At 41.0% G+C, this 24056-nt stretch overlaps 1 protein-coding gene across 1 annotated transcript in view; it reads right to left on the bottom strand.

Annotated features, from left to right (window-relative positions):
• Positions 1-24056, bottom strand: part of FANCI (FA complementation group I) — a 763169-nt gene that overhangs the window by 457543 nt on the left and 281570 nt on the right. Inside the window, exon 24 of the mRNA XM_053719357.1 lies at positions 10042-10124. Coding sequence (XP_053575332.1) covers positions 10042-10124 — 83 coding nt within the window. The remainder of the gene's footprint in view (positions 1-10041; positions 10125-24056) is intronic.

Consider the following 24056-nt stretch of genomic DNA (forward strand, 5'->3'; position numbering starts at 1 on the left):
CTTCACGTCTGGAAGCTCAGCCAGTCTCTTGTGCAATAAAACCGACAGGGATGAAATCTGTCCCCTCAGGGAACTAGCAGATAAGGCCCTTCTCCAGCCCATACTGGAGAAAAGATAAGATCCTGGCAACCTTAACTCTGTGCCCGGAAAAACCACGCTCTTCACACCAGAATAAGTAGGTCCTCCACCCCTTGTGGTAGCTATGCCGAGTAACTGGTTTACGAGCTTGAATAAGAGTATCAATAACACTCTCAGAGAAACCACTCTTGGCTAAGACTAAGCATTCAATTTCCACGCAGTCAGCCTCAAAGAATCTAGATTTTAATAAACAAATGGACCTTGTATCAGCAGGCCTCTTCGACAAGGTAACTTCCACTGAGGAGATGAGAACATCCCCACTAGATCCGCGAACAACGTCCTTCGTGGCCATGATGGAGCAATCAGGATTACTGATACCCGCTCCTGCTTGATGCAGGCCACCACTCGAGGAAGAAGCGCTAATGGAGGAAAAAGATATATGAGTTGTCCACAAGATATATGAATTGTCCACACCCAGAATGTGAATCGCTGACAGCGAACAGCTGTGGACCTCCGCCCATTCCAGAATCCGAAATATTTCCTTCATCGCTAAGGAACTTCTCGTTCCCCCCTGATGGCTGATGTAAGCCACCAAGGTAATAATGTCTGATTGGATTCTGATAAACTGGGACAAACTCAGAAGTGGCAAAGCCTTAAAAGGCCTTGAAGATTGCTGTAGTTCCAAAATATTGATTGGGAGGGTGGACTCCTCCTAAATCCACAACCCCTGTGCCTTCCTGGCACCCAAATTGCTCTGAGAATGAACCTGGCAAAAGAAATGATGTCCGTGCAGGACACCATGAGACCAATCACCTCCATACACTGAGCCACAGAGGGACCCAAGGAGGTACAGAGGGCAAGACATGCCGAAGTTAGCTTGCAACATCTCTGGTCTGTTAGAAATATCCTCATGGATATGGAGTCTATTATAGTACCCAGGAATTCCACCCTGGTACATGGTATAAGAGAATGTTTTTCCAAGTTTATCTTCCATCCATGTGATCGAAGAAGACTGAGAAGGGACTCTGAGAATTCTTCCTCAAGACGAAAGGATGGTGCTTACACCAGAATATTGTCCAAGTATGGGGCTACTGCAATACCCTGAATTCTGACAACGGCTAGAAGAGCCCCCAGAACCTTCGTAAAGACTCTTGGAGCAGTAACTAGGCCAAACGGAAGGGCAAAGAACTGGAAGTGCTGGTCCAGAAATGCAAACCTCAGGAACTAAGTGTTCCCTGTGGATTGGAACATGAAGGCAAGTGTCCTTCAGATCTATAGTGGTCATAAACAGGCCTTCCTGAATTAAAGAAAGGATGGAGCTTATTGTCTCCATCTTGAAGGAAGGGACACTAAGAAATGTGTTTAAGCACTTTAGGTCCAGATTTGGGATGGAAAGTTCCCTTCTTCTTTGGGACCACAAAAAGATTTGAATAAAACACCAAACCTCTTTCTTGGATAGGCACAGGGGCAACAACTCCTAAGGAGGATAGATCCCGAACGCACCCTAAAAAAGGCATCCATCTTTTCTGGTCTGGTAGACAGATTCGAGAGAAGGAATCTGCCCCGTGAAGGATGAGATTTGGAGCCTCTCTTGTATCCCTGAGATACCACCTCCAGAACCCACGGATCCTGTACATCCTTGAACCAGACATCTGAAAAAAGAGACAGTCTGCCCCTACACGATCCGATTCCGGATCAGGGGCCACCCCTTTATGCTGGTTTGTTTTCAGAGGGCTTCTTATTCTGCTTGGATTTATTCTAGGACTGAGCCGGCTTCCACGTTCTCTTGGGTTGTTCAGGCTTGGAGGAGGATTGTTGTCATTGGGATTTGTCAGAACTAAAGGAACGAAAATTAGAAGATTGTCATCCCTTAGACTTGTTCTTCTTATCTTGCACCCTTGCCTCCGGTAACCGTAGAAATAAAGGAGTCCAGGCCTGGACCAAAATAAATCTTTCCCTTGAAGGGAAGAGAAAGGAGTCTGGACTTAAGTCATATCCACAGACCAAGACATCAACCAGAGCGCCCTGCGGGCTAGGACCGCAAAGCCAGAGGCCTTTGCATTTAGGTGAATAATTTGCATGTTCGCATCACAGATAAAAGAATTAGCAATTCTCAAAGCTTTAATTCTGATTTAAATATCCACAAGGTGAGACTCCACCTCAATAAGTTCCGACAAAGAGTAGCACCAGTAGGTAGCCACTCCGGAAACCACGGCAACTGCAGCCGCCGGTTGAAACAAAATCTTGTATGTTAAAACATCTTTCTCAGAAAGGTTTCCATTTTCTTATCCATCAGCTCTCTGAATGAAGAACTATCCTCAAGAGGTAGAGTAGTATGTTTAGCAAGTGTAGAGATAGCACCATCCACCTTAGGAATGGAGCCCCACAAATCCAGTTCGGAGTCCGGGACCGGGACCAACTTTTTAAAAGTAGACAAGGGTGAAAAGGAAGAACCAATTATTTCCCATTCGTTCTTAATAATGTTCGCCATTTTAACCGGCACAGGAAAAGTCAATGGAACTTTCCTGTCTTCGTAAACTCTGTCTAATTTTGGTAACATAGGTTCTTCAGGCAGCGCGGCCTCTGAAACCTCTAACGTAGACAGAACCTCCTTTAGTAAAAAACTTAAGTGCTCAATTTTAAATCTAAAGGACGGTTCCTCCGCAACAGGAGGCTTAGACGCTAAGGACACTGACCCAGAAAGATCACCCTCTGAAGCTACAGAGGTTAACGCATCATCGGATAACTAGGACATAATAGCTAAATCCGATAAATATTTAAATGACTCCGGGTCAGGAGAGCTATGTTTAACCTTTCTCTTGCGTTTGTTAGAGCGAGGTAATGCACTGAGTGCCGCAGACACCGCCGTTTGTAACTGAGCGACAAAGTCCGCAGGAAGAAGGCCCCCTCCGGATGGAGGATTAGATGTGCTACGGGGAACTGCATGTGGAGTAGCAAGAGTAGTAATCTCACGGGACGCAGAGTCCTGAGAGGTAGACAGCTCAGAGGGACCAAGAGCCTTAGCAGGCTTGTCTCCCTTCATAGACTTTATAACGGTGTTAAGGCATATGGAACATAATTGAGTGGGCAGGAAACCCACGGCCTCCTCAAAATATAAACAGGTATGATTTAGAAGAGAATGAGTACCTTCTAACATGTCAGAGTCCTCCATAGCTCAGGTTATACCCATAGGAGGACACAAATAAAAAATGTTTTATATATATATATATATATATATATATATATATATATTATTATTATTATTATAAAAAAACTGCACCTTTATACTCCCAATGGCTGGGGCACTCACCATCTCCTAGACCCAGACAGTTAACGCACCCAGAAACGCTCTCATCAGGTTCAAGTCTCAGCCAGAATGGAGGAAATGAACATAGACCACACCCAGTCACATGGAGTGCAAGACAGTACTTCCCTTGTTATTACAAGTACAGCAAGTAATAGGAGCTGTACAACACTTTCAAAAACGAAAGTGAAACTTAAAAGTGAAACCTATTTGTTCCAGCCAAAAACACACAGTCTATCAGCCCAGGAAAAATCACACAAAGCAGCATGTAAATAATTAATACACTGATTAATTAACCCCAACTATTCAATAAACCCCATTCAGAGGATCCCTGGATCCTATCAAGGTATAAAGGAGCCACACTGCGACCCTGTTATAGCGTTTTATGTGTAAATATTTAAACGATCTTACCTCTAGGATCCATGCTGTGGAACAGAACACAGCCTCTCAAGTGTGACAGTCTTATAGCAGCGCTCCTAACAGACTTGAGTGAAAGAAAGCAGGCAGTGAAACTTGTCAACAATGATTGCTTAGGAGCTGTTAGCAGTAGACTGGATGGTTTTGCACACACAAAAAAAACAACTTTCCCTGCATCTCCAGACTCTTTCATCAATACTCTCACTGAGAGGTTGGCATGACTACTTAAAACTCCAGTTCTAGCTCGAAGAGCAGATACTCTTTTTCAGGACTCTCCAAATCTTCAGACACTTCTCTGCCACCTCCTAATGTGACGAAAGGCAAAGAATGACTGGGGTAATGAGGAAGTGGGATGGATATTTAAGCCTTTGGCTGGGGTGTCTTTGCCTCCTCCTGGTGGACAGGTGTTGTATTTCCCAACAGTAAGGAATGAAGCCGTGGAGTCTCCCTATCTTAGAAAGGAAAACAGGTTATATATATTTTCTTTTTCTTTTTTAATGCAGTTAAAATGACAGATAGGCAAACTAAAAAATAACCTGAGACAACTGTTTGAAGGACTTTCCTATCAAAGGATGCCTCAGAAGAAGCAAAAACATCAACATGGTAGAATTTTGTAAATTATGCAAAGAAGACCAAGTAGCTGCCTTGTAAATTTGGTCAACAGAAGCATCATTCTTAAAAACCCAAGAAGTGGCAACTGCTCTGGTAGAATGGGAAATAATCTGTTTAGGTGGAGGAAGTCACAACTCTTAAGTAAGTCTTTTCGATCAAAAGTTTCAACCAAGAAGCCAAAGAAATGGCAGAAACTTACTGCCCCTTCCTGGAACTAGATAAGTGAACAAACAAACTAGAAGTTTGTCTGAAATACTTAGTAGCATCTGCATAGTAGTACAAGGCTCTTACAACATCCAAATTATGAAGAAGTTTCCCTTAAGAACTCTTAGGGATTAAGACATAAAGAAGGGACAACAATTTCCCAATTTAAATCCTCAAAACTGCCATACCTGATAAAAAATAAGATGAGGATCACATCAAAGAGTCAACAACTGAGAGACTCTGTTAAAACTGTAAATATATATGTATATGCTTATATACATATATATTTCATTAATATGTGTATATACACATAAATATATACATATATATTTCAAATATGCTGCCCAAAGATGCGTGACCCCCTTCGCTGCGCTAGGTTATGTACCGTGTCTATTGGCCTCAGAATGAGGCTCCCATTGGAGCCTATGGAAGAACGCTCTCATGAGTATGCGTGGTATTACTGAGTGGAGCACAAATATCACGGTTGTGAAAGCGCAATTTTGTGCTTGACTTGTAATTGGGCCCTAAATATAAAATGGAAAACAAAGTGTGCTACAAAAGCAGCTGAACACACAAGATAAAATTAAAAGAATATACTGAATTAAAATAAAAATTATTTTTAGAAATTATGTTTATCCAGCAGCATTTGTAGTGCACTCTTTCTTTTCATATTTAGATCAGTACACAACATGACAAGGCTTTCTAGTTAATAATAAGGGCCTCTTTTGGACTCTTCCAAGATTTAAAACCTATAAAAGGCAGATGGAAAATAGGGGACTACTTTTGGATCCAGTCTTATGGTAAGACCTAATTATTATATTATACGAGAAAATGTTTCTTTTTATGTGCATGAACAAGGGGTATGTAAAGCTATAATACCAAGATAACATCTAGCATCTAATGTTCAGCTCCACTATACCAAATGAGTCCACTCTTTGATTCTACCTAATAGCACAATATAGAAGTTTAGGAGCATTGTATGATATACCTCATTATTACCTATACCTCCTGCATAAGTTGATGCCACTCTTAAGCCTTTACTCATATAATAATATGCACATTCAGGAGCTATACAAAAACATGAAATAAGTTCACTCCAAGCCCACCATTAGGTTACATCAGTTGGCTGTGCCAAGGGTACCATATCGTCCAGCACAAGACGAGCCCCAAAGAGCCCCGGCTCTCAGGAAATCTGACCAAGTTGTAAAACAGCCAAAACAAGGGCTAAGCCCAAGTACCTTGGAAACTAGAGCACCCCGAACCAGCCCTAGGATCATAAAGGTCCAGTAACAACCCACAGCGGGATCCACAAGTGAAATCGCCGAGTGAAACACTCGACAACCGGAAGAACCAGGACAGGAAGGCCCGAGCCCCAAAAATGTTTATAATAAACAACATTCCAGGAACATAAATACCCCGTCTGATATAGAAAATAGAGCTTAAATAGAAGAAGAGGCGATCAGTCCAGATAAAAAATAAAATGTAACTTATTTTCACAGGTATAAAATAACCCCAGAGCCCATAGTTCATTTTCAAAGGTGTTGTGTGTCAGATTGGCTTACGCGTTTCGGCGTGAGCCGTAATCATAGCCTGTACAACCTGACACACTGCACCCTTTTAAATCATTAAAACGCACAGTGATTGGATAATAAGCAAAATTAGCAGAATTTGCATAAACACACCTTTGAATCACAATAGCAATTGTCAGAAAACAGACCCACAGGGGAAAATCCAGATTATCCCAGATAACAAGAGCAAGAATCCCTTGCAAGTCCCGACCCAGAGACCAGAGACCAGAGAAGGGAAGAGACCACCCCTTGCAGGAGCCCACTCCAAAGAACAAGGGGAACAGTGAGGACAAGTCATCCGAACAGAGCACCGCAAGTCTTCACATCACCTCATATGCGAAACCATAGGACAGAAAACATGGGTAGAGATGCCACAATAGACGGCAATACAGGAACCATATGAGTGGAAAGGCCACTAGGACCTCTTCTACCCAAGAAGGAGATGCAGAGCATTCCCAACTAAGGGAAGGGGCCCCTAAACGGAGCCCAGAGACACCACATGTTATAATGTCCCTAAAAGGGAACAACCAACTCACGAATTGAAGGTGACCCGATCCACAAGGAGAAACGGACATAGTCCAAAAAGATCCCAATGGAGAAGAGAACCACTAAAGGAACAAGTCCCAAGAAGGGCAATTCCCAGAGCCTTGAAAGGCAAAACTGTCCAGACTGGTGGAAAAGAGGCGCTAAACCCTCCACCTTCCAACCACGTGGGAAGGAATAATCTAGGTCCCGAGGGTATCGGAAGCAACAGAGAGTGACGCACTGGAAATTGACTGACCCAGTCACCAGATAGACGGCTATTAAGTCCACTCAAGAAGGCATAGCTGAAACATGTAAAATAAAATAACAAGAAACACCGCGAGACAGATAATATGAACAAAAGCAGGACCAGCCTTCAACCAGGGTCATAACTGTCAAGCTGCCTAAATCCGCCCTCAGAGAGGAAGAAAAAACAGACAAACATGGGACGAACGTGTCCTGAAAAAACTTCTGCAGAAGTAAAGAGCGAGTATCGATCCCAGAGTAAGTTCCCTAAGGAAACATAAAAGTAAAAAATAAAATTCATTCTAACCGGATAAAATTAAATGAGAGGCAACCCGAAGGTTAACACCTAAGAAGAACAGAAATACCCGCAGGACCAGCCTAACGGAAACCCTGTTCTTCCACAAAACTGAGAAGTATCTCGATAACAAGACTAAAAGGAGATTACGTCATCCCCTCATGTCTAATGAGGTGAGCCATTCGAAGTAGAAGACTGAGGAGTCCTGTAGCCGTTAAGGATAGGGTCCCTTAACAATTTAAAAACGTGTCTAAGTAGAACACAAAGGAGAGCCAGCCTGAAACGAAAGGCACAACACTCAGGAGCAGTTACACCCGCAGGGAACTGCACATGCCCTCCCATGGCCCGGGACAATAGAGCACGAGCACAATTGCAAGTAAACATCTGGACTTTGTAGACAAGCAATCGCCAAAAGTATGTGAAAGCGAAAACGTGCTACAACCTCTGGGGGGGGGGAGGGGGGAACAATCCACCCTCCGAGGAGAGATAAACATAACCTGGGTTACCCGCATGTGTAGCAGTAGGCGGATGGCTCAGCAGTCCCTTGAATCTCTGAGCCAGAGGAACAAAGCGTTCTAGAACAGCCTACAGAACATAACTGAGTGACTTGAGTCAACGGGGCCAATTCACATTCTTTACAGGACAAAGAATCTAAATCAGAAAGTTGAACAATCTCAACATCAGAATCCTCCATAGTTGGATAAAGGATACCAAAAGATGGACTATAAAGAATAATTTAAACAGCACCTGACACCCAGAATGGCTGGGGCACTCAACACCTCCTATGAACCAGACACCCGCGGACTAGATTTCTCCGTCACCACACAGTCAGGAAAGAGGAAATGGGAAACCAGAACGTAAACACGCCCGGTCACAAGGTGAACCGTACAGTCCAAAAAAAGCACGCCCAACCAAAGGTTGTGTCACTTCCAAAAGGTTGTTATGTTCCAAAAGCCATGAGCCCAGTTAATACTACACATAAACAGATTAAATCACATAACAAACATGATTATTACCCCCCCCCCCCGTTCAATAATCCCTCTCAGGAGATATTAACCCTCGATTCCAAGATACTAAAGGAGTCCCAATGAGACCCTGTATTTTTCACGTGAGTTTGCAGGAACAAATGAGTTATAGTACATTCATAAAGAAGTAAAATGAAACAATCTTACCGGAATCTACGCCATTGAAAAGGAACACGGCCCTTCAATTGTTATGGATAGTAGCATCGTCTCCACCATTGACTTGAGAGAAGAAAGCAGCGAAGCAAAGTTAGTCAACGCTGATTGCTTGTGGAGTTGTTAATATGAGTCGGGATGGTTTTGCAGAAAGACTCTCCCTGCATCTCCCTTTCATGCAAGCCCTCACTGAGAGAATAACAGGATTACTTAAAACTCCCATCCCATGTCGAAGAGTATTGCAGAGGCTCTAGCCCCGTTGAAACGGCCGCAAATGCAAAGGGACAGATTCCTCCAAAGTTAAAAAGTATGAGGAAATTAGAAAAGAGTTCTCCTCAGAATCCCCACATTGCAAACAGGAGCTCTGGTGTCAATATGAGACCACCGAAGAGGCCTGATAATTAAGGCAGGTTATAGCCAAATAATTGTGCTGCTCAATTCCTTATGATATCCCTTAAGAAGGATATTACTAAAGTCCAAGACCTCCCCTGAGGGAATAAGATGCCACCCGGTCACCTTTTTTTCTGAGCAGTCCCTTGATGAGTCCTCCAAATATAAAATAATAAAGGCAAGGACTTACCCTCCAGGGTCTTCTGCTGTGGAGCAGTCACAACACTTCTAGGTCTGACAATATCATCCAACATCTGATAGGGACCTGGGTAGAAAGGAAGGCAGTGTAAGTGTAATACTGGTTGCTTGATGGAGAGAGAACAGAGCACCTCCCTGGGACCTCCAGCAGCTAACAGCTACCAATACTCTTACTCAAGAGGATTACATGGACACAGCATTACCCCAGTCCTGTCTTTAAAGGGAAGCTACCCATTAAAGGACTTGCATTTCTTCAGTGCACTATCTTTGCATCTTCCTAGTTTGACAGAGGAGAAGACTGGGGGAATATGGGTAGTGGAAGGATACTAAAGCTCTGGCTGTAGTGTTCTTTGCCTCATCCTGGTGGCCAGGCAGTGAATTTCCCAACAGTAATTGAATGGATTTGTGGATTCTCCATGCCATTGGAAAGAAATGAAATTTAAGAAAAAGCCAGCATTTAATAATGGCTTCCTCCATATTGAAAATAGAAATAAATACACAAAATGCATGAAGATATTTACACCACTTGTTAGTATGTAATGGGCCCTAAGAAAACTCTTAAAAACATATCACTACCAATAAAAATTAAAATGTTCACATTATTGAAACATTCACACTGAAGTAACAAAAAGGCAGAAAGCATCAAGTTCAATCTAGGTTAAACTACATTGATGTAGGTACAGTAATTTATGAGATTAAACACTGTATTGATCAAAATGCTGGATTTCTATTTTAACTGCTGTGTTATCTGTAAGATCTGATAAAGCTATATAGTAGGGATGTTATTGTACATGTGCACAGATATTTGTATGGTGCACATTTACTCTAATAAATCTGGGGCAGGAATGAGCCTGAATGCTACAGATTGTGGCCATTTTCGGCATTCATTTCAGTAATGAATATCAATATTTTGCACATCCCTACTATGGATATGTGCTTTACAAAATATCTGGAATTTGTAATATTTATCAGTTATAAACAAGTTCATAAAAAAAGATTAATTGTAAAACTTTAAGCTAAAATACACACTTGAAATTGCTTGATCTGGAAAGTTGCTTTCTCTGTAACATTGACTTCCTTATGCCCTTCCTCCACATCATCCTCAAGTGTATCTAATGAAGAAGAAAAAAAATTTAAACTGGAAAAGTAGAAAATTAAATATGTACAGTATTAAAGAATAAATAGAACATATTCTTCTATTTGAGGAACATTGGGATAGCGCACTTGAGAAAATGTGATTGGGATTGTGCAATTAAAAGACAATTTGACATACTTCTCATTGGAAAATAATAGATTACAATGACATAGGTACTATATATGACATCAATTCCAGATAAACATAAGCAGAAAAAGAAAACTTGAGCAAGTCCTTTATATAAAACTTAACATTTATTTCACCCTTGTGGGTATTTTAAAAAAGCACTCCATAAACTCCACCACATAGAAACAGTTCAATACATTAAGTAGAATACAGCTGTGTTAAGCATACGCGTTTCAGCAGTTCCAGATACACCAACAAACCAATAGAGATGCTACTCTCCTCTAAAGGACCGAACACATGTACAAAAAGGTACAAAATGGAAACTGAGAGCTCCCCTATTGATAGAAAAACATAATTTATGTAAGAATTTACCTGATAAATTCATTTCTTTCATATTGGCAAGAGTCCATGAGCTAGTGACGTATGGGATATACAATCCTACCAGGAGGGGCAAAGTTTCCCAAACATCAAAATGCCTATAAATACACCCCTCACCACACCCAAAATTCAGTTTAACGAATAGCCAAGTAGTGGGGTGATAAAGAAAGGAGTAAAAAACATCAACAAAGGAATTTGGAAATAATTGTGCACAAAAAGTCATAACCACAATAAAAAGGGTGGGCCTCATGGACTCTTGCCAATATGAAAAAAATGAATTTATCAGGTAAATTCTTACATAAATTATGTTTTCTTCATGTAATTGGCAAGAGTCCATGAGCTAGTGACGTATGGGATAGCAATACCCAAGATGTGGAACTCCACGCAAGAGTCACTAGAGAGGGAGGGATAAAATACAAAACAGCCATTTTCCGCTGAAAAAATAATCCACAACCCAAATTATAAATCTATTCTTTTAATAACAAGAGAAACTTAAACCATCAGCATAAGAATCAAACTGAAACAGCTGCCTGAAGAACTTTTCTACCAAAAACTGCTTCTGAAGAAGCAAATACATCAAAACGATAGAATTTAGTAAATGTATGCAGAGAGGACCAAGTTGCCGCTTTGCAAATCTGATCAACTGAAGCCTCATTCTTAAAAGCCCACGAAGTGGAGACTGATCTAGTAGAATGAGCTGAAATTCTCTGAGGCGGAGTCTTACACGACTCCAAAAAAGCTTGATTAATCAAAAGCTTTAACCAAGAAGCCAAGGAAATAGCAGAAGCCTTCTGACCTTTCCTAGGACCAGAAAATATAACAAATAGACTAGAAGTCTTCCTGAAATCTTTGGTAGCTTCAACATAATATTTCAAAGCTCTTACCACATCCAAAGAATGTAAGGATATTTCCAAAGAATTCTTAGGATTAGGACACAGGGAAGGGACAACAATTTCTCTACTAATGTTGTTTGAATTCACAACCTTAGGTAAAAATTGAAATGAAGTCCGCAAAACCGCCTTATCCTGATGAAAAATCAGAAAAGGATATTCACAAGAAAGAGCAGATAGCTCAGAAACTCTTCTAGCAGAAGAGATAGCCAAAAGGAACAACACTTTCCAAGAAAGTAGTTTAATGTCCAAAGAATGCATGGGCTCAAATGGAGGAGCCTGTAATGCCTTCAAAACCAAATTAAGACTCCAAGAAGGAAAAATGTATTTAATGACAGGCTTAATACGAACTAAAGCCTGTACAAAACAGTGAATATCAGGAAGTTTAGCAATCTTTCTGTGAAATAAAACAGAAAGAGCAGAGATTTGTCCTTTCAAGGAACTTGCAGACAAACCTTTATCCAAACCATCCTGAAGAAACTGTAACATTCTAGGAATTCTAAAAGAATGCCAAGAGAATTTATGAGAACACCATGAAATGTAAGTCTTCCAAACTCGATAAAAAAAAATCTCTCTCGAGACGGATTTACGAGCTTGTAACATAGTATTAATCACTGAGTCAGAGAAAACTCTATGACTTAGTACTAAGCGTTCAATTTCCATACCTTCAAATTTAATGATGAGAGATCCTGATGGAAAAATGGACCTTGAGACAGAAGGTCCGGCCTTAACGGGAGTGGCCAAGGTTGGCAACTGGACATCCGAACAAGATCTGCATACCAAAACCTGTGGGGCCATGCTGGAGCCACCAGCAACACAAACGATTGTTCCATGATGATTTTGGAGATCACTCTTGGAAGAAGAACTAGAGGCGGAAAAATGTAAGCAGGTTGATAACACCATGGAAGTGTCAGCGCATCCATTGCTGCCGCCTGAACATTCCTGGACTTGGACAGGTATCTGGGAAGTTTCTTGTTTAGATGAGAGGACATCAGATCTACCTCTGGAAGACCCCACATCTGAAAAATCTGAGAAAAACATAATTTATGTAAGAACTTACCTGATAAATTCATTTCTTTCATATTAGCAAGAGTCCATGAGCTAGTGACGTATGGGATATACATTCCTACCAGGAGGGGCAAAGTTTCCCAAACCTCAAAATGCCTATAAATACACCCCTCACCACACCCACAATTCAGTTTAACGAATAGCCAAGAAGTGGGGTGATAAAAAAGTGCGAAAGCATATAAAATAAGGAATTGAAATAATTGTGCTTTATACAAAATCATAACCACCACAAAAAAAGGGCGGGCCTCATGGACTCTTGCTAATATGAAAGAAATGAATTTATCAGGTAAGTTCTTACATAAATTATGTTTTCTTTCATGTAATTAGCAAGAGTCCATGAGCTAGTGACGTATGGGATAATGACTACCCAAGATGTGGATCTTTCCACACAAGAGTCACTAGAGAGGGAGGGATAAAATAAAGACAGCCAATTCCTGCTGAAAATAATCCACACCCAAAATAAAGTTTAACGAAAAACATAAGCAGAAGATTCAAACTGAAACCGCTGCCTGAAGTACTTTCCTACCAAAAACTGCTTCAGAAGAAGAAAATACATCAAAATGGTAGAATTTAGTAAAAGTATGCAAAGAGGACCAAGTTGCTGCTTTGCAGATCTGGTCAACCGAAGCTTCATTCCTAAACGCCCAGGAAGTAGATACTGACCTAGTAGAATGAGCTGTAATTCTCTGAGGCGGAATTTTACCCGACTCAACATAGGCAAGATGAATTAAAGATTTCAACCAAGATGCCAAAGAAATGGCAGAAGCTTTCTGGCCTTTCCTAGAACCGGAAAAGATAACAAATAGACTAGAAGTCTTACGGAAAGATTTCGTAGCTTCAACATAATATTTCAAAGCTCTAACAACATCCAAAGAATGCAACGATTTCTCCTTAGAATTCTTAGGATTAGGACATAATGAAGGAACCACAATTTCTCTACTAATGTTGTTGGAATTCACAACTTTAGGTAAAAATTCAAAAGAAGTTCGCAACACCGCCTTATCCTGATGAAAAATCAGAAAAGGAGACTCACAAGAAAGAGCAGATAATTCAGAAACTCTTCTAGCAGAAGAGATGGCCAAAAGGAACAAAACTTTCCAAGAAAGTAATTTAATGTCCAATGAATGCATAGGTTCAAACGGAGGAGCTTGAAGAGCTCCCAGAACCAAATTCAAACTCCAAGGAGGAGAAATTGACTTAATGACAGGTTTTATACGAACCAAAGCTTGTACAAAACAATGAAAATCAGGAAGAATAGCAATCTTTCTGTGAAAAAGAACAGAAAGAGCAGAGATTTGTCCTTTCAAAGAACTTGCGGACAAACCCTTATCTAAACCAACCTGAAGAAACTGTAAAATTCTCGGTATTCTAAAAGAATGCCAAGAAAAATGATGAGAAAGACACCAAGAAATATAAGTCTTCCAGACTCTATAATATATCTCTCGAGATACAGATTTACGAGCCTGTAACATAGTATTAATCACGGAGTCAGAGAAACCTCTTTGACCAAGAATCAAGCGTTCAATCTCCATACCTTTAAATTTAAGGATTTCAGATCCTGATGGAAAAAAGGGCCTTGTGACAGAAGGTCTGGTCTTAACGGAAGAGTCCACGGTTGGCAAGAGGCCATCCGGACAAGATCCGCATACCAAAACCTGTGAGGCCATGCCGGAGCTACCAGCAGAACAAACGAGCATTCCTTCAGAATCTTGGAGATTACTCTTGGAAGAAGAACTAGAGGCGGAAAGATATAGGCAGGATGATACTTCCAAGGAAGTGATAATGCATCCACTGCCTCCGCCTGAGGATCCCGGGATCTGGACAGATACCTGGGAAGTTTCTTGTTTAGATGGGACGCCATCAGATCTATTTCTGGAAGTTCCCACATTTGAACAATCTGAAGAAATACCTCTGGGTGAAGAGACCATTCGCCCGGATGCAACGTTTGACGACTGAGATAATCCGCTTCCCAATTGTCTACACCTGGGATATGAACCGCAGAGATTAGACAGGAGCTGGATTCCGCCCAAACCAAAATTCGAGATACTTCTTTCATAGCCAGAGGACTGTGAGTCCCTCCTTGATGATTGATGTATGCCACAGTTGTGACATTGTCTGTCTGAAAACAAATGAACGATTCTCTCTTCAGAAGAGGCCAAAACTGAAGAGCTCTGAAAATTGCACGGAGTTCCAAAATATTGATCGGTAATCTCACCTCCTGAGATTCCCAAACTCCTTGTGCCGTCAGAGATCCCCACACAGCTCCCCAACCTGTGAGACTTGCATCTGTTGAAATTACAGTCCAGGTCGGAAGCACAAAAGAAGCCCCCTGAATTAAACGATGGTGATCTGTCCACCATGTTAGAGAGTGTCGAACAATCGGTTTTAAAGATATTAATTGAGATATCTTCGTGTAATCCTTGCACCATTGCTTCAGCATACAGAGCTGAAGAGGTCGCATGTGAAAACGAGCAAAGGGGATCGCGTCCGATGCAGCAGTCATAAGACCTAGAATTTCCATGCATAAGGCTACCGAAGGGAATGATTGTGACTGAAGGTTTCGACAAGCTGTAATCAACTTTAGACGTCTCTTGTCTGTTAAAGACAGAGTCATGGACACTGAATCCATCTGGAAACCCAGAAAGGTTACCCTTGTCTGAGGAATCAAAGAACTCTTTGGTAAATTGATCCTCCAACCATGATCTTGAAGAAACAACACAAGTCGATTCGTATGAGATTCTGCTAAATGTAAAGACTGAGCAAGTACCAAGATATCGTCCAAATAAGGAAATACCACAATACCCTGTTCTCTGATTACAGACAGCAGGGCACCGAGAACCTTTGTAAAAATTCTTGGAGCTGTAGCTAGGCCAAACGGCAGAGCCACAAATTGGTAATGCTTGTCCAGAAACGAGAATCTCAGGAACTGATAATGATCTGGATGAATCGGAATATGCAGATATGCATCCTGTAAATCTATCGTGGACATATAATTCCTTTGCTGAACAAAAGGTAAGATAGTCCTTACAGTTACCATCTTGAACGTTGGTATCCTTACATAACGATTCAATATTTTTAGATCCAGAACTGGTCTGAAAGAATTCTCCTTCTTTGGTACAATGAAGAGATTTGAATAAAACCCCATCCCCTGTTCCGGAACTGGAACTGGCATAATTACTCCAGTCAACTCTAGATCTGAAACACATTTCAGAAATGCTTGAGCTTTTACTGGATTTACTGGGACACGGGAAAGAAAAAATCTCTTTGCAGGAGGTCTCAACTTGAAACCAATTCTGTACCCTTCTGAAACAATGCTCTGAATCCAAAGATTGTGAACAGAATTGATCCAAATTTCCTTGAAAAAACGTAACCTGCCCCCTACCAGCTGAGCTGGAATGAGGGCCGCACCTTCATGTGGACTTAGAAGCAGGCTTTGCCTTTCTAGCTGGCTTGGATTTATTCCAGACTGGAGATGGTCTCCAAACTGAAACTGCTCCTGAGGATGAAGGATCAGGCTTTTGTTCTTTGTTGAAACGAAAGGAACGAAAACGATTATTAGCCCTGTTTTTACCTTTAGATTTTTTATCCTGTGGTAAAAAAGTTCCTTTCCCACCAGTAACAGTTGAAATAATGGAATCCAACTGAGAACCAAATCATTTGTTACCCTGGAAAGAAATGGAAAGTAAAGTTGATTTAGAAGCCATATCAGCATTCCAAGTTTTAAGCCATAAAGCTCTTCTAGCTAAAATAGCTAGAGACATAAACCTGACATCAACTCTGATAATATCAAAAATGGCATCACAGATAAAATTATTAGCATGCTGAAGAAGAATAATAATATCATGAGAATCACGATGTGTTACTTGTTGCGCTAAAGTTTCCAACCAAAAAGTTGAAGCTGCAGCAACATCAGCCAAAGATATAGCAGGTCTAAGAAGATTACCTGAACACAGATAAGCTTTTCTTAGAAAGGACTCAATTTTCCTATCTAGAGGATCCTTAAACGAAGTACCATCTGACGTAGGAATAGTAGTACGTTTAGCAAGGGTAGAAATAGCCCCATCAACTTTAGGAATCTTGTCCCAAAATTCTAATCTGTCAGACGGCACAGGATATAATTGCTTAAAACGTTTAGAAGGAGTAAATGAATTACCCAAATTATCCCATTCTTTGGAAATTACTGCAGAAATAGCATTAGGAACAGGAAAAACTTCTGGAATAACCACAGGAGCTTTAAATACCTTATCTAAACGTTTAGAATTAGTATCAAGAGGACCAGAATCCTCTATTTCTAAAGCAATTAGAACTTCTTTAAGTAAAGAACGAATAAATTCCATTTTAAATAAATATGAAGATTTATCAGCATCAACCTCAGAGACAGAATCCTCTGAACCAGAGGAGTCATCAGAATCAGAATGATGATGTTCATTTAAAAATTCATCTGTAGGGAGAGAAGTTTTAAAAGATTTTTTACGTTTACTAGAAGGAGAAATAACAGACATAGCCTTCTTTATGGATTCAGAAACAAAATCTCTTATATTATCAGGAACATTCTGCACCTTAGATGTTGAGGGAACTGCAACAGGCAATGGTACTTTACTAAAGGAAATATTATCTGCTTTAACAAGTTTGTCATGACAATCAATACAAACAACAGCTGGAGAAATAGCTACCAAAAGTTTACAGCAGATACACTTAGCTTTGGTAGATTCAGCACTTGACAGCGATTTTCCTGTAGTATCTTCTGGCTCAGATGCAACGTGAGACATCTTGCAATATGTAAGAGAAAAAACAACATATAAAGCAAAATTGATCAAATTCCTTAAATGACAGTTTCAGGAATGGGAAAGAATGCCAAAGAACAAGCTTCTAGCAACCAGAAGCAATAAAAAATGAGACTTAAATAATGTGGAGACAAAAGTGACACCCATATTTTTTCGCGCCAAATAAGACGCCCACATTATTTGGCGCCTAAATGCTTTTTGGCGCCAAAAATGACGCCACATCCGGAACGCCGACATTTTTGGCGCGAAATAACGTCAAAGAATGACGCAACTTCCGGCGACACGTATGACGCCGGAAACGGAAATAGAATTTTTGCGCCAAAAAAGTCCGCGCCAAGAATGACGCAATAAAATGAAGCATTTTCAGCCCCCGCGAGCCTAATAGCCCACAGGGAAAAAGTCAAATTTTAAGGTAAGAAAAAATGGTCAAATCAAAATGCATTATCCCAAATATGAAACTGACTGTCTGAAAATAAGGAAAGTTGAACATTCTGAGTCAAGGCAAATAAATGTTTGAATACATATATTTAGAACTTTATAAACAAAGTGCCCAACCATAGCTTGGAGTGTCACAGAAAATAAGACTTACTTACCCCAGGACACTCATCTACATATAGCAGATAGCCAAACCAGTACTGAAACGAGAATCAGCAGAGGTAATGGTATATATAAGAGTATATCGTCGATCTGAAAAGGGAGGTAAGAGATGAATCTCTACGACCGATAACAGAGAACCTATGAAATAGACCCCGTAGAAGGAGATCACTGTATTCTAATAGGCAATACTCTTCTCACATCCCTCTGACATTCACTGCACGCTGAGAGGAAAACCGGGCTCCAACTTGCTGCGGAGCGCATATCAACGTAGAATCTAGCACAAACTTACTTCACCACCTCCATCGGAGGCAAAGTTTGTAAAACTGAATTGTGGGTGTGGTGAGGGGTGTATTTATAGGCATTTTGAGGTTTGGGAAACTTTGCCCCTCCTGGTAGGAATGTATATCCCATACGTCACTAGCTCATGGACTCTTGCTAATTACATGAAAGAAACACATCTCGATGGAGAGACCACTCCCCCGGATGTAAAGTCTGACGGCTGAGATAATCCGCCTCCCAATTGTCTACACCTGGGATATGCACCGCAGAGATTAGACAAGATCTGGATTCTGCCCAAGCAAGTATCCAAGATACTTATTTCATGGCTTGGCGACTGTGAGTCCCACCCTGATGATTGACATATGCCACAGTTGTGACATTGTCTGTCTGAAAGCAAATGAACGGTTCTCTCTTCAACAGAGGACAAAACTGAAAATTGATTGGTTATCTCGCCTCTTGAGATTTCCAAACCCCTTGTGCTGTCAGAGATCCCCAAACAGCTCCCCAACCAACCTGAAAGACTTGCATCTGTAGTTATCACAGTCCAGGTTGGCCAAACAAAAGAAGCCCCTTGAACTAAACGCTGGTGATTTAACCACAACGTCAGAGAGTGATGAACATTGGGATTTAAGGATATTAATTGTGATATATTTGTATAATCCCGGCACCATTGATTCAGCATACAAAGCTGGAGAGGTCTCACGTGAAAACGAGCAAAAGGAATCGCATCCGATGCTGCAGTCATGAGGCCTAAAACTTCCATGCACATAGCCACTGAAGGGAATGACTGAGACTGAAGGTGCCGACATACTGCAACCAATGTGAAACGTCTCTTGTCTGTTAGAGACAGAGTCATGGACACTGAATCTATCTGGAAACCTAAAAAGTTGAGCCTTGTCTGAGGAATCAAGAAACTTTTTGGTAAATTGATCCTCCAACCATGTTTTCGAAGAAACAACACTAGTTGATTTGTGTGAGATTCTGCAGAAAGTAAAGACAGAGCTAGTACCAAGATATCGACCAAATAAGGAAACACCACAATACCCTGTTCTCCGATTACAGAGAGTAGGGCACCCAGAACCTTTGAAAAGATTCTTAAAGCTGTTGCTAGGCCAAATGGAAGAGCAACAAATTGGTAATGCTTGTCTAGAAAAGAGAATCTCAGGAACTGATAATGTTCTGGATGAATCGGAATATGAAGGTAAGCATCCTGCAAGTCTATTGTAGACATATAATGTCCTTGCTGAACAAAAGGCAGAATAGTCCTTATAGTCACCATCTTGAAAGTTGGTACTCTTACATAACGATTCAAAATTTTCAGATCCAGAACTGGTCTGAATGAATTTTCTTTCTTTGGGACAATGAATAGATTTGAATAAAACCCCAGACCTTGTTCCTGAAAAGGAACCAGCATGATTACCCCTGAAACCTCCAGGTCTGAAACACACTTCAGGAAAGCCTGAGCTTTTACTGGATATACTGGGATGCACGAGAGAAAAAATCTTCTCACAGGAGGTATTACTCTGAATCCTATTCGGCACCCCTGACATACAATGCTCTGAATCCATTGATTTTCGACAGAATTTGCCCAAACATCCTTGAAAAACCTTAATCTGCCCCCTACCACCTTCATGCATACACAATTGGATACAGTTTCCTTGGGGGAAGGATTAGGTTTTTGTTCCTTATTTTGACGAAAGGAACGAAAACGGTTAGAAGACTTAGATTTCCCCTTAGGTTTTTTATGCTGAGGCAAAAAAACTCCCTTTCCCCCAAGTAACAGTTGAAATAATAGAATCCAACTGAGAACCAAATAAATTATTAGCTTGGAAAGAAAGAGATAGTACTCTAGATTTAGATGTCATATCGGCATTCCAAGATTTAAGCCACAAAGCTCCTCTAGCTAAAATAGCTAAAGACATAGATCTAACATCAATTTTGATAATATCAAAAATGGCATCACAAATAAAATGATTAGCATATTGCAGTAAGCGAATAATGCTAGATATGTCAGAATCCAATTCTTGTTGCGCTTAATTCTCCAACCAGAAAGTTGATGCAGCCGCAACATCAGCCAAAGAAATTGCATGTCTGAGAAGATGACCTGAATATAAATAGGCTTTCCTTAGATAAGATTCAAGCTTCCTATCTAAAGGATCCTTAAAGGAAGTACTATCTTCCATAGGAATAGTGGTACGTTTAGCAAGAGTAGAAATAGCCCCATCAACTTTGGGGATTTTTTCCCAAAACTCTATAGAATTTGCTGGTACAGGATACAATTTTTATACCTTGAAGAAGGAATAAAAGAAGTACTTGGCTTATTCCATTCCTTATAAATCATATCAGAAATAGCCTCGGGAATAGGAAAAACCCCGGGAGAAACCACAGGAGGTTTAAAAACAGCATTTAAACGTTTATTAGACTTAACGTCAAGAGGACTGGTTACCTCAATATCAAAAGTAATTAACACTTCTTTTAATAAAGAACGCATATACTCTATTTTAAATAAACAAGTAGATTTGTCAGTGTCAATGTCTGAGGAAGGATCTTCTGTATCAGATAGATCCTCATCAGAGGAGGATAAATTATTATATTGTTGGTCATTTGAAATTTCATCAACTGAATGAGAAGTTTTAAAAGACCATTTACATTTATTAGAAGGTGGAAATGCAGACAAAGCCTTCTGGATAGAATCAGAAATACATTCTTTAAAATTCATAGGTATATTATGTACATTAGAAGTTGAAGGAACTGCAACTGGCAATGTACTATTACTGATGGACACACTATCTGCATGTAAAAGTTTATCATGACAACTATTACAAATGACATTCGGATAAATAATTTCCACAATCTTACAACAAATGCACTTAGCTTTGGTAGAACCGAAGTCAGGCAGCAAAGTTTCAGCAGATACTTCTGAGGCAGGATCAGATTGAGACATCTTGCAAAATGTAAAAGAAAAAACAACATATAAAGCAAAATTATCAATTTCCTTATATGACAGTTTCAGGAATGGGAAAAAATGCAAATAGCATAGCCCTCTGATAGAGAAAAAGGCAAGAGGCAAACATAAATGGGGTATTAAAATAATGAAAAAGTTTGGCGCCAAGTGTGACGCACAACGTAACTGAAAACTTTTTTGGCGCCGATAATAACCGGAAATGACACACTTGTGTCACTAATGACGCAACAGTGTGTAAGGCTTCGGCGTCAACTATAACGCTGGAAATGACGAAGTAGCGTCATAGACGTATTTTTTGCGCCAAAAAATTCTCACGCCAAGAATGACGCAATAAAGTCTAGCATTTGGCGCACCCGCGGGCCTAATACCTCCCGCAATTTGCAAGAAAATAGTCAATTGAAAAAAAGACTAAACCCCAGGTAAGAAAAATGTTTCTTAAAAAACAAAATTTATGCTTACCTGATAAATTTATTTCTCTTGTGGTGTATCCAGTCCACGGATTCATCCATTACTTGTGGGATATTCTCCTTCCCAACAGGAAGTTGCAAGAGGACACCCACAGCAGAGCTGTCTATATAGCTCCTCCCCTAACTGCCACCCCCAGTCATTCGACCGAAGACAAGCAAGAAAAAAGGAGAAACTATAGGGTGCAGTGGTGACTGTAGTTTAAAAATAAAAAACACCTGCCTTAAAGTGACAGGGCGGGCCGTGGACTGGATACACCACAAGAGAAAGAAATTTATCAGGTAAGCATAAATTTTGTTTTTTCTTGTAAGGTGTATCCAGTCCACGGGTTCATCCATTACTTGTGGGATACCAATACCAAAGCTTTAGGACGAGGATGAAGGGAGGGACAAGGCAGGAACTTAAACGGAAGGCACCACTAAGACCTTTCTCCCAAAAATAGCCTCCGAGGAAGCAAAAGTATCAAATTTGTAGAATATAGAAAAAGTATGAAGCGAAGACCAAGTCGCCGCCTTACAAATCTGTTTAACAGAGGCCTCATTTTTAAAAGCCCATGTGGAAGCTACCGCTCTAGTGGAATGAGCTGTAATTCTTTCAGGAGGCTGCTGGCCAGCAGTCTCATAAGCTAAACGGATTATGCTTCTCAGTCAAAAAGAAAGAGAAGATGCCGAAGCCTTTTGGGCTCTCCTCTATCCAGAGTAGACAACAAACAATGCAGATGTTTGACGAAAATCCTTAGTAGCTTGTAAATAAAACTTTAAAGCACGAACCACGTCAAGATTGTGTAATAGATGTTCCTTCTTTGAAGAAGGATTAGGACACAGTGACGGAACAACAATCTCCAGATTGATATTCTTATTAGATACCACCTTAGGAAGAAACCCAGGTTTGGTACGCAAAACTACCTTATCTGCATGGAAGATCAGATAAGGGGAATCACACTGTAAGGCAGATAACTCTGAAACTCTACGAGCCTAAGAGATAGATACCAAAAACAGAACTTTCCAAGATAAAAGCTTGATATCTATGGAATGCAGAGGTTCAAACGGAACCCCTTGAAGAACTTTAAGAACTAAATTTAAATTCCTGGTTGATCTTCCAGACGCTTGTGTAGAAGAATAGACAGAGCAGAAATCTGTCCCTTTAAGGAACTAGCTGACAATCCCTTCTCCAATCCTTCTTGGAGAAAGGATAATATCCTAGGAATTCTGACTTTACTCCATGAGTAACCCTTGGATTCACACCAATGAAGATATTTACACCATATCTTATGATAGATTTTCCTGGTGACAGGCTTTCGAGCCTGAATTAAGGTATCAATGACCGACTCGGAGAAACCACGTTTTGACAAAATCAAGCGTTCAATCTCCAAGCAGTCAGCCGCAGAGAAATTAGATTTGGATGTTTGAATGGACCTTGGAGTAGAAGGTCCTGCCTCAGCGGCAGAGACCATGGTGGAAGGGATGACATGTCCACCAGATCTGCATACCAAGTCCTGCGTGGCCATGCAGGTGCTATCAAAATCACTGAAGCTCTCTCCTGCTTGATCTTGGCAATCAGACGAGGGAGGAGAGGAAATGGTGGGAACACATAAGCCAGGCTGAAGGACCAGGGCGCTGCTAGAGCATCTATCAGCGCTGCATGGGAATCCCTTGACCTGGACCCGTAACAAGGAAGCTTGGCGTTCTGACGAGACGCCATCAGATCCACTTCTGGTTTGCCCCATAGTTGAATCAGCTGGGCATATACCTCCGGATGGAGCTCCCACTCCCCCGGATGAAAAGTCTGCCGACTTAGAAAATCCGCCTCCCAGTTCTCTACTCCTGGGATATGGATAGCTGAGAGATGGCAAGAGTGAACCTCTGCCCATAGAATTATCTTTGAAACCTCCAACATTGCCAGGGGGCTTCTTGTTCCCCCCTGATGGTTGATATAGGCTACAGTCGTGATATTGTCCGACTGAAATCTGATGAACCTGACCGCAGCTAGTTGAGGCCAAGCCTTAAGAGCATTGAATATCGCTCTCAGTTCCAGAATGTTTATCGGAAGGAGGGCTTCCTCCTGAGTCCATGAAGCCTGAGCCTTCAGGGAGTTCCAGACCGCGCCCCAGCCCAGAAGGCTGGCATCTGTCGTCACTATAGTCCACTCTGGCCTGCGGAAACTCATTCCCCTGGACAGATGGATTTGAGATAACCACCAGAGAAGAGAATCCCTGGTCTCTTGATCCAGATTTAGCAGAGGGGACAAATCTGTGTAGTCCCCATTCCACTGATTGAGCATGCAAAGTTGCAGTGTTCTGAGATGTAGGCGGGCAAACGGAACTATGTCCATTGCCGCTACCATTAGGCCGATTACTT

This window comes from Bombina bombina, chromosome 6, assembly GCF_027579735.1.
Source record: "Bombina bombina isolate aBomBom1 chromosome 6, aBomBom1.pri, whole genome shotgun sequence".
Lineage (NCBI taxonomy): Eukaryota > Metazoa > Chordata > Amphibia > Anura > Bombinatoridae > Bombina > Bombina bombina.